This window comes from Nansenia antarctica, assembly GCF_963989245.1.
Source record: "Nansenia antarctica genome assembly, chromosome: 4".
Classification (NCBI taxonomy): Eukaryota; Metazoa; Chordata; class Actinopteri; order Argentiniformes; family Microstomatidae; genus Nansenia; species Nansenia antarctica.
In genome coordinates this window covers 49,970,824-49,982,232 of record NC_137689.1, presented here as the reverse complement: position 1 = coordinate 49,982,232, position 11,409 = coordinate 49,970,824, and the positions used below count along the sequence as shown (strand labels likewise).

The following is an 11,409-nucleotide window of genomic DNA, read 5'->3' as shown; positions in this document are numbered from 1 at the left end:
TGAACATGTGCCTTTTGAATGAAACCACAAGGTCATGCTCTCAACGCAAGCTCTGATCGTTTCTCGTATAACATCAAGGAAAGGTTGGATACAGCCTAACACACTTTTCCACACCCAAGAACTGTCTAGTTTTTGGCACATTTACTTACATTATTTTGTATCCTGACATTGAAGAAATATACACAAATGTGCATACTAGCACACATACCCTGCAATAAATGATAGGTATCATGCACTACAAAGGTAACAATATGTAGCAACATGAGATGGTAACACAATTCTCCACCGTAAACTAGTGCAAAAAAAGAACAGTGAGGTTACACAGTTGAGTTACTACAGCTTTTTGAGAATGGTTTTGGCCATGTCGTGGTGTAAGTGGAAGTCGTCTCTAATGGTTACAGAAGTCTATGATGAACAGAGAGTGTTGTAATCGGGGTACGGTACACTCTCTGACATCCATGGCTTCCACAGTAGTTGCTAGGCATAAGACAAGAGTGTCGCATGAGAACACGTGGTACCAACCAACACATTCTTCCTGTTTTTCCGACACCGTCGATTCTGGTTAGATTCTGTGTGCAGGCTTACCATGAGTTCATCATTTTTTTACATCCTTTCACATCCTCTATTGAGGTGGTTTGGTGGGGGGTGGGGGGGGAGTCCAAAGTGACTTCCTCTCTCCTCGTCTCCTTTCTTCTCTCTTTGCGAAGCCACTCTACACCGTCGAGACGCGTCCTCACACACTCACAGAGGCCGTCTAAAGAAGGAGCCATGTTTGTTTTCTCTTCCCTCCTCCAAAGTTCTCGCAAACACAAATCACCACCATGTCCATTTGGTAGAAATCACGAAAGGTGCCAAAAGTCTTTTGAACGTTCTGTGGAAAAGCCTGGAAAATTCCTCCCGTTGTCCATTGTCCATGCAGACAGAATCATGTCCAGAAGAAGAAAAAAAAAAGTACAGTGCCATTGGAAAGGATGTCCACAGGAGTGTTCACCGGCCGGCGTGTCGAGTGATGAGCGCGGACGCTTGCTAGGAGGCGCCGCGGGATGAACTGAATACCAGCAGCAGCAGCAGGTAGGCAGGCAGGCAGGTGGAAAACACACAGAGAGAGCTCCCCCAACAGGTGGCTCAGAGGTATTGCAAGCAGATGGTCAGATAAAGGGATTGTTGCCATGTTCTGTACAGAGTTAAAAAGGTATGCCCTGTCCCCCTGTCCTACGGTCCTTCAGTGTCCGTTTCATAAACGTGTCCTCAGGAATAAGGCCTCAGAGGGGCCCGGAGCCCACGCTGAGAGAAATGGTACGGTAGAACCAGAGAAGAATTGAACCCGAGTTGAGGGTAGAAAACTGTTCTAAACCAATTCACGTCACGGATAACACAATAGAGAACTTGTCCCGTGCCACAGACATAAGGAACATCATCATCTCACTCCTCTCCTCTTTACCTTGCATCTTTCTCTTTCTCCTCCCTCCCTCCCTCCCTCACACCCGTTTTCCTCTACCCCTCCTTTCTAGAGTAAATGGTGCTTCTCTAGTGGGGGTGTGAGGGGGGGGGTCTCGTTCATTATTGCAAAGCATAGCAGGGTTGGGGATGTGAAGCCCAGGGGAGATAGAGGGATAGAACCAGAGGTGAAGGCTGTTCCCATCTCCCTGTCAGGGGTTGACAATGGTCCTCCTACAGCTCTGTAGCCCGGGTCTGTCCTGAGCTAATGTGTGTGTGTGTGTGTGTGTGTGTGTGTGTGTGTGTGTTTGTGTGTGCGTGTGCGCGCATGAGTGTGTGTTTGAACAGCTCTACAGGTAGAAGAGATTCAGAACACCTGGGTAAACTAGGTCACATGTCTCAGTGATGATTATGGGTCCAGGGTCCAGAGGGTTCGCGTGTGTGTGTGTGTGTGTGTGTGTGTGTGTTTGTTTGACGGGCTCCATCTCCCCATGACCCTCCAGGTTCAGGCAGTACATTCAGCCATCCCTCGAGTGAGGGGGTAGGGGGGGGGGGGCGACTCCAGGCCCCCCAGGGCGGTTTAAGGCTTGCGAATGTTAGTCTTTAGCTTGTCTGTTTTTACGTATCTTCAGTGGTCAGGAAAAGTACAGTATTCTAGAAAAGTCTGTGAGACTGAGACATGCTACAGAAGAAATGCCTTCATGTCAGAACGGTCCTTAACAGCAAGGTGAGCGCTCCTCCGGTCCCTCTTTCTCCCATGTCCCTCTCTCCTCCTCTCCCTCCTCTATCTATCCCTCGATCCGTCTATTGTCCATCCAGCCTTCCTTTCTTCTACCCCTCTGTCTCAACATCAACTCATCTCTTTGCTCTCTATCACTTATTTATCCCTTTTCCCCCCCTAAAATCTGAATACCCTCTCTTTGCCCCTCTTCCCCTATACCCTACCCCTCCCTCTCATCCTCCTATCTACCCTGGGTGTCCCTCTCCTCCCCCCCTCCCCCCCCGCCATCCTTCTCTCTCTTAAGGGCCAATCCAGAGATGATGGTGGTTCAGGTCGTTAGGCTGGGTTCCCTCCCACCGTAGCCTGGTCTAGTGAGCCCTACTTGGGGCTGAGTAAGCCACCGGACCCCTCCTTGGTGCTCCCGCTGCGGCCCCAGCACCCCGCCGCCAGGCTCATACTCCTCTGGGCGGCCCGGGGGTCCGCCCCCCCTCCGAACCCGCGCTCCCGCTCGCCCTCGCACTGGCTCAGGGTGCGCTCTGTCCGTCCCGGTTGGATGGGAGGAGAGTTAGGTCCCGCCCCTCCGCCCGGCCCGGGCTGGGAGGAGATGGTGCGCAGGATGTGGTTCCGCTTGCGGAGGAACTCCCCTCCGGCGGCCAGGCCGAAGCTGCCCTTGCGGAGGACCATGCGGGTGCTGGCCGTCTTGGCCGGCCGGGACCTCTGGCTGTACTCCAGCTGGGACAGGTGGGACGCGTAGCCGTCTGGGATGAACTGGAGGAGAGGCAACACAATCAATAGACGGTATGAGGGGATCAATCAGTCACTCCACCAATCACTCCATCAATTCTCCACTCTAATTCTTTACTGTGATAACAGCAACAGGGCTCAGTAACAGGGTTACAACAGGGCTAACAGTAACAGGGTTACAACAGGGCTAACAGTAACAGGGTTACCACAGGGCTAACAGTAACAGGGTTACAACAGGGCTAACAGTAACAGGTTACCACAGGGCTAACAGTAACAGGGTTACAACAGGGCTAACAGTAACAGGTAACCACAGGGCTAACAGTAACAGGGTTACAACAGGGCTAACAGTAACAGGTTACCACAGGGCTAACAGTAACAGGTTACCACAGGGCTAACAGTAACAGGGTTACCACAGGGCTAACAGTAACAGGTTACCACAGGGCTAACAGTAACAGGTTACCACAGGGCTAACAGTAACAGGGTTACCACAGGGCTAACAGTAACAGGTTACCACAGGGCTAACAGTAACAGGTTACCACAGGGCTAACAGTAACAGGGTTCCTCTTAGTCACTATTTCAGTTTGACTAAATGTTTTCTTTGCACGGTGCACTTTCTACACTGCAAAAAGTGAATCTAAGTAAGTAGTAAGTAAGTAGTAAATGTCTTAAATCAAGGCAATACATTTTACTTGTTTTATTTGTAAAATTCCTGTTCTGTTGGCAGATAATTTGTCTTATTTTAAGCATCCCACATTCTATTGCTTTTTTTTTCTTGTTTTTGAGAGCTTTCACTTTCTGCAGTGATAAAGGTGGTTGAAGTACCTGACACTGGTGCTGCATCTTCTTGGTGGGCCGTCCCACGATGTAGATGTGTGAGGGGGGCAGGCCGATGGAGGAGTAGACGCTGATGTCCTTGGTGGAGCCGTAGGCCGCGAAGATCTTCATGTGAGCCTGAGTACAGAACACACAGTGTCACTGGTCATGGTGTTGTAGGGGTTGGACCTAAACCTCGTCTTCCTTAAGCACAGACAGACAGACGGACAGACGGACAGACACAGACAGGCAGACAGACAGACACACACACACACACACACACACACACACACACCCCGTGACCCCCCCCCCCTGCCCTCTGACCCTCCTACCTCACAGATGAGAGCCTTGAGGAAGTTGCCCTTGTGTCTGAGGGGGTCGTGCACCAGGCCGTCACAGAAGGACACGATGCCGTGGGGGAAGTTGTGTTGGGACAGCCAGGCCACCACCCGCTGCTTCTGCATGTCTGGACGGCCCGTCACATACACGATCAGGTAGCCCAGGTCCTGCCAGTGCCTGCCAGAGAGAGAGGGAGCGAAGGGGGAGTCAGGGAGGGAGGGAGGGGGGTCAGGTGGAAGGCTGGCTGGCCAAGACTGCTCCAGACCTGCTCCAGACCTGCCTTTTTACCTACTATAAAAGCCGCCCCTCTTTACAATGCTAAGCTGCTATTTACACACAACAACCACTAGTTGGCCGGCTTGTAAATGAGCCTGCCCTCCTACAAAGAAAAACTGCAAAATAGCTTTTATACTAGCTTATCCTGATGTGATTTTGAAAATGTACGGATACTGGGTGGTAGAACGCACATATCTAGGAAAAGTCATGAGAAGTCAAAAGAAATTTGATTGAGTGCAAAGATATAAAAATGTGTGGTGGCCTGGGAAAACCCTTCACATGGTGGCATTTTGACATTTTCATTTTTTTATATTTCCATAAATTAGAAGTTCTCAGCTATTCATAACTGGTTGAATGACTGAGATAGCCCTTTATTTTAAAAAGTTATGAGCATTTTAATGTATCATGTCAAAAAAAGTGAAAGGTGATTTCTCCCCCTTTCTCCTCCGGGTCGGGGGAGGAGCCTATGCAGATCGGCCGGTCTCGTTTGTCTGCTTGTGATGCGGTGTTAGTCTGCTCGCCTCGTCGGTATGCGAGGGACAGATCCATTTGTGTGTCTTCTAGTTAAGATGTTATTACTTTATGCTTATTGTGAGCATCAGTAAACTGGCAATAACACAGGTGGAAGTATCGTCTCTCCTTTCGCTCATGTGTGCGTGCGTTGCTTAACTGAGAATGAGACACATTCAACATGACGTTGTTTCGCTAGCAAACTACCCGCCACAAAAACATAAAAATAAGTACTTTCTCTTTTGTTTTCTTAAAATGTTTATTCACCATAATGTAGTATGGAGTTCAAAGTACGGTACTAGAATACCCACATAATATCAAAATCGCCAAAATCGCGATTTCCATCAATTTTTTCCCAGGCCACCACACAAATACATTTACTCACAGGGTCAAATGAAAAAAAGGGAAAAAAGGAAAAAAGGAAAAAGGAAAAAAAGGGTCCACCATGGCTGTTCTAGTGTTAACACACTAGCTATAGTGCCCCTCCCTACCTGACCACAGCCCCTCCCTCCCTACCTGACCACGCCCCCTCCCTCCCTACCTGACCACGCCCCCTCCCTCCCTACCTGACCACGGCCCCTCCCTCCCTACCTGACCACGGGCCCCTCCCTCCCTACCTCACCACGCCCCCTCCCTCCCTACCTGACCACGGCCCCTCCCTCCCTACCTGACCACGGCCCCTCCCTCCCCGGCCCCACCCTCCCTACCTGACCACGTCCACGGCCCCGGCCCGGACCTTGGGGTCGCTGCCCATGATGGACACGCTGGCGGCGAACGAACCGTCGATGCTGAACACCACAAACTCCGTTCCCCGCGGCAACACCGTCAGGTAGCTGTCGGCGAAGGTGTGGTCGCCCCTGAGAGAGGGAGGAGGGAGGGAGGGAGGGAGGAGGGAGGAGGGAGGGAGGGAGGGAGGGAGGGAGGGAGGGAGGAGGGAGGGAGGGAGAGAGAGGGAGGGAGGGAGGGAGGAGGGAGGGAGGAGGGAGTTAGGGAGGGAGGGAGGAGGGAGGAGGGAGGGAGGAAGGAGGGAGGGAGGGAGAAAGAGGGAGGGAGGGAGGGAGGGAGGGAGGAGGGAGGGAGGGAGGGAGAGAGAGGGAGGAGGGAGGGAGGGAGGGAGAGAGAGGGAGGAGGGAGGGAGGGAGGGAGAGAGAGGGAGGAGGGAGGGAGGGAGGGAGAGAGAGAGGAGGGAGGGAGGGAGAGAGAGGGAGGAGGGAGGGAGGGAGAGAGAGGGAGGGAGGGAGGGAGGGAGGAGGGAGGGAGGAGGGAGGGAGAGAGAGGGAGGGAGGGAGGGAGGGAGGAGGGAGGGAGGGAGGGAGAGAGAGGGAGGAGGGAGGGAGGGAGGGAGGGAGAGAGAGGGAGGAGGGAGGGAGGGAGGGAGAGAGAGAGGGGAGGGAGGGCGAGAGAGGGAGGGAGGGAGAGAGAGAGAGGAGGGAGGGAGGGAGAGGGAGGAGGGATGAATAACAATAAAAAGATCCTGCCATGCTACAGGGAATACACCATGTTGTGGGCCTGCCATGTCTTTGTGGGGTGAAATGTAATGTAATGTAATGTAATGTAATGTAATGTAATGTGCAGCATTTGAACAAAAATGTGACGGCAGCTGGTGAAGGGGGAAACAAGTCAGCAACCGACCAAATGTTCAGACTTTTACTCTTAACATTTTAAATAGATGAATGAAAATCAATGACACACTCGCTACTCAAGCCAAAACATCGCAATGCAATGATAGATAGATAGATAGATAGACTTTATTTGTCATTGTTACAGTACAGGTACCAAACAACGAAATTTAGGAGGGGAGGCTCCCCTGGTGTTTAAGAAAGGAAAAAGAAACACATTTTGGAAAAAGCATAGATGCATAAAATCACAAGAAGATAAAGAGCTGGTTTACATCAATAGAGGCTATGTACACAATCCACTGTTCTATACTGCGTAACTGCGCAATGGATTCGGTGAGTAATCCCCACGACTACCTAGTTAACTATAACACTACTTGACATTGTTAGCAGGCTCACAAAACAAGCTGTGTTAGTTGACTAGCGATGTGTCATTGATTTTCAACAACGTTGACATTTATTGAAGTTTTTCGGAATAAAAGTCTGAACATTCAGTCGGTTGCAGACTTCAGGTTCAGTTCCCCCTTTCACCAGCTGCCGTCACAAATGACCAGGTCACCTACCTGACGACCAGTTTGACAGGGTAGACGCCCACGCCCAACCTCTTACCCTCTGGGAGGGCGTACGAGATTCGGCCACTGCTATTGGTCAGCTCTGTGTCGAAGTACACCCACTCTCCTGAAGGGGGCTGGGTCATGATGTGGATGTCAATCTGGAGGAGGGAGGAGGAAGAGAGCTTACTGCTGGAGAACTTACTGGAGAACGTACTACACATCAAACATCAAACAAGGGGAGGCTGGTGGAGGTGGAAATGGGAGGCTCATTTTGAATGCATGAGAAGGGGACCCTGTCAATCATACACAGTACATTACATACTATAGATCACTGATCAAACATCATGCTATGCTAGCACCTCCTGTGCAATATGGATAGTGTGTGTGTGTGTGTGTGTGTGTGTGTGTGTGTGTGTGTGCGTGCGTGCGTGCGTGCGTGTGTGTGTGTGTGGTTACCTTCTCCCCAGTGAGGGTGACCATGTCCAGAGGGCCGTACATGAAACGTCCCATCACCATCTGGGGTCCGTCCTCTGTGAACACGGCATCGTTCACACGGTGGTTGGCTGTCACGTTCTGATTACACACACACACACACAAAACAGGTCATCAATCCATCACATCTTTAACCAGAGCTATCTACTGTACTGGCAACATACTATCGCTTCAGCAACCCGTAGTACAGGTCCATGAAACAGGAAGTGACCTCACCCTGATCTTGACGTGGGTCCTCTTCCGTATCCACTTCTCGCGGGGCTTGGACGGCGTGAACTCAGTGACCTCCTTCCCATCCAGCTCCAGGATACTGGAGTTCTCATGCCTCATCACCTAGACAAGGACGCAGGGACGCAAAAAACAGCTCTGACCGTCAGCCGACCGACTCCACTCCCCTCTACAACATACATAGGTCATAGGTCTGGAACAGTCGTAAGCGCTCGACGGAGCGTCCGTAGGAGGTCTGTCTTACCTGTCTGAGGAGGAAGGAGACCACGTCTGTGGACTCCCAGTAGGAGGCGTGGAAGAGGTGTGGCAAGGCCACGGTGGGGAAGGCCGTTAGGGCGTCAGGGCAGTACAGGGCAAAGTCCATCCTCTTACTGCCCCACCACCGAGACGCAACTAGAGGAGAGGGGGGGGAGAGAGAGAGATGGAGAGAGAGAGAGAGAAAGAAAGAGAGAGAGGGAGAGAGAGGGAGAGAGAGAGAGAGGGAGAGAGAGAGAGAGAGAGAAAGAGAGAGAGAGACAGACAGACAGACAGAGGGCACACAGTCAACAACAGAACAGGCACAGGAGACTCCTAAACCAAAGCATGCCTAGAGAGAGAGAGCAGAGAGTCAGCTAACACTGCCCCCCGGAGGACTTAGAGCTCCAGAGTCACAGAGGCGAGGGAGAAGAAGACACAACTGGATCATTCCACAGCAGATCTACAGTCCAGAGATGCAAAGTCCAGGGGGAAAGGCTCAGTCTAGAGGTCCGAACCAGAGCAGTCTTAGGGGTTTGAGGGGGGCAGATGGAACGGGAGTAGAGTGGAGTTATGAGGGGGCGGTTTGGAGCAGAGGAGCGAGCAGGGTTACTGTAGGAAGAGCTCCGAAAGTTCTTGAGTCCAATACAGTGTGGTCTACGTGCTCTGAAATGGCCCCCCTTCCTGTCTGAACGGACTGCATCAGTATCAGTCACGTCACCACTACACTTGCTTTGAGTTTCGGTTCACTGAGTTTTCGGTTTATTGATTCCGGCCTATCAAATTCATTCCACGTCAATTAGTCACGTGAATGTCTGGAAAGGACACCATTTCAGAGAACAAGAGCACGGACCTTGTAAGGACCTTGTCAAGAGCTCGGAGCCTGTAAGTCTTGCGACGGAGAGCAGAGCAGAGGAGGTTTCTGATGCAGCTGGAAGGGGACAGAGGACAGGAGGACACACAGGACAGACTGTGGGTATGGTGGCCCTGGGGGGACACTAGGGGCGGCAAGGGGTGCTAGCTGAAGGCATCGGAAAGGGGCAGGCAGGAACACACACGGGGGAGCAAAACACTCTTTCCCCCCCCCCCCTGTCGGGGGGGAACTACAGTACCCAAGGTACCTGGCTCCATATCCATCAGTGCGCCTGGCGAGGGGGGGTCAGAGTTTGTGTCTGTGATGTCAGAGGTGACATCAGTGAGGTCAGAGGACAGGTCAAAGCCCACGTCCGAGCCAGGCGACTCGCTGCGTCCCAGGGAGAAGAAGCTGGGCCGGACTTTCTTATTCCTCCGAAGGGAGGGGCTTCGGGAGAGCTTATGGTAGGGGAGAGACAGCTGGGACAGAAAGCTGGGCTTTGTGGACGGGCTGCGTTGGCATGTGTTCGCTGCGAGGGTAACAAGGGGGGGGTAGCAAATGAAGAGATGAACACACAGTGAATGAATTGTCTGTTTCTACTGGCTGGCATACTGGAGAAATTGTATACCGGACATGCACAGTACACAGCAGACGTATTGTAAAAAAGCTGCATTCAGCTAACATTTTAAATGACATTTCTAAAAAATAAAAATAAATATCTAATTCAATCTTAAGGGGAGCTGAAGGAGAATGCTTGTTCCCAAACCGTTCTCTCTCCCTCCATGTCGACGACAAATTCACATTTAGTAAAATGGAATGCAGGAGAGGGCTGGGACAGAGGACATACGAGGTAAGCCCAGCAGTACACAGAGCCCTGCCCTGACACAGCAGGTCAAAGGTCAACTCACTGCTGGCGATGTTGGAGGCGGTGTAGGAGTCGGCCATGCCTGACACCTGGCTGGCGATGCTGGCCTCGCTGGCCCTGCGGAGGCCTCGGGGGTGGGGGGCTCCGCTGAGGGGGGACGACGGGTACTGGCTGTCCACAAACACGCCACAGTGGGAGTGCAACACATCCGCTACAGAGAGAGAGGGGTGAGGGGGGAGAGGGGTTCTAATTAGATTATGTAGAAAGAGTATGTATGATGGTATGTAGGGGTATGTAGGGGCTGGGGGTAATGACTTCAGCACAGCAGTGTGAAACTATAGTCATGTGAAAAGGATAGGACACCCCATGAAAATCTTTCTTTTACAACATATTTAAACATATGGACATATTAAACTGAAAAGAAAATTCTTTTAAAATTCATTTGTAAAATGTAATTAATAGAAATGCAATTTTCTTGTGAGGAAAAACTTAGGACACCGCAAATGTATTACTACTTAAAATGCCTAAAATTAGAATCAAGTGCACCACATCAGGTGCAAATGATTAGAACATCGTTAGAGAGGATTTTGGAGGAGCCTGTCTTATTTAAACCTCAGACATTTAGTTTGGTTCGCACTTGATTGTTGAAGTGAGTGGTATCACCATGGAAACCTCAAAAGAGCTCTCTGAGACCTTCAGAAAGAAGGTTGTAGATGCGTATGAGCCTGGTAAGTGATTTTAAAAGATCTCCAAACAATTAGAAATCAGCCATTCCACGGTCCGGAAAATAGTGGAGAGAGAAGAGGTGAACATTTAAAACAACTGCCAACATGTTCAGGTCAGGCCGTCCTAGCAAGTTCAACCCAAGAGCAGACTGCAAGATGTTGAAAAAAGTCTCCAACAATCCTAGAATGTCATCAGGGGATCTACAGGTAGCTCTTGCCACAGTTGATGTCAAAATATCAACCATCGGCCATCAGAAAGAGACTGCACAAGTTTGATTTTCATGGGAGGTGTGCAAGGAGAAAACCGTTGCTGTCAAAAAGACAACATCAGGCCAAGACTACAGTTTGCCAGAGAACACCTAGACAAACACCAGGACTTCTGGAACAATGTGCTTTGAAAAAATGTATCCAAAGTTGAATTATTTGGGCACAGTAACAGAATACATGTTTGGCGGAAACCAAAGACAGCATTTGTGCACAAGAGCCTCATACCAACTGTGAAGCATGGGGGTGGAAATGTCATGGTTTGGAGCTGCTTTGCTGCAGCAGGGCCTCACCATCATAGAATCCACTATGAATTCTTTATTGTATCAGAGGGTGCTTGAGGAAAATGTGAGACCATCTGTCCAAATATTGAAACCGAAGTGGATGTGGACCATGCAACATGACAATGACCCAAAACATTCCAGTGAATCCACCAAAGAATGTCTCAAAAGAAAGAAATGGAGAGTTCTGGAATGACCAAGTCAAAGCCCAGGTCTTAATCCTGCTGATGCTGTGGGGTGATTTGAAACGGGCTGTGCATGCAAGACACCCCTCAAACATCACACAGCTGAAAGAATTCTGCATGGAGGAGTGGGAAAACCCTTCTCCCAGTCGATGTCAGAGACTGGTACAGTTATAGGAAACGTCTACCTAATGTTATTTCAGCCAAAGGGGGCAATACCAGCTATTAGGGCATAGGGTGTCCTAACTTTTTCCTCAATAGTGATGGGCAACTTT

The 11,409-nt window shown here is 50.6% G+C and overlaps 1 protein-coding gene across 1 annotated transcript in view; it reads right to left on the bottom strand.

Annotated features, from left to right (window-relative positions):
* Positions 1 to 2,536: 2,536 nt before the first annotated feature.
* Positions 2,537 to 11,409, bottom strand: part of pitpnm2 (phosphatidylinositol transfer protein, membrane-associated 2) — a gene marked incomplete at both ends in the record, with an annotated part of 38,090 nt that continues 29,217 nt past the window's right edge. Inside the window, 9 exons of the mRNA XM_080528675.1 lie at positions 2,537 to 2,926; positions 3,725 to 3,853; positions 4,048 to 4,231; positions 5,548 to 5,697; positions 7,020 to 7,168; positions 7,467 to 7,583; positions 7,719 to 7,835; positions 7,975 to 8,123; positions 9,726 to 9,893. Coding sequence (XP_080384801.1) covers positions 2,537 to 2,926; positions 3,725 to 3,853; positions 4,048 to 4,231; positions 5,548 to 5,697; positions 7,020 to 7,168; positions 7,467 to 7,583; positions 7,719 to 7,835; positions 7,975 to 8,123; positions 9,726 to 9,893 — 1,553 coding nt within the window. The remainder of the gene's footprint in view (positions 2,927 to 3,724; positions 3,854 to 4,047; positions 4,232 to 5,547; positions 5,698 to 7,019; positions 7,169 to 7,466; positions 7,584 to 7,718; positions 7,836 to 7,974; positions 8,124 to 9,725; positions 9,894 to 11,409) is intronic.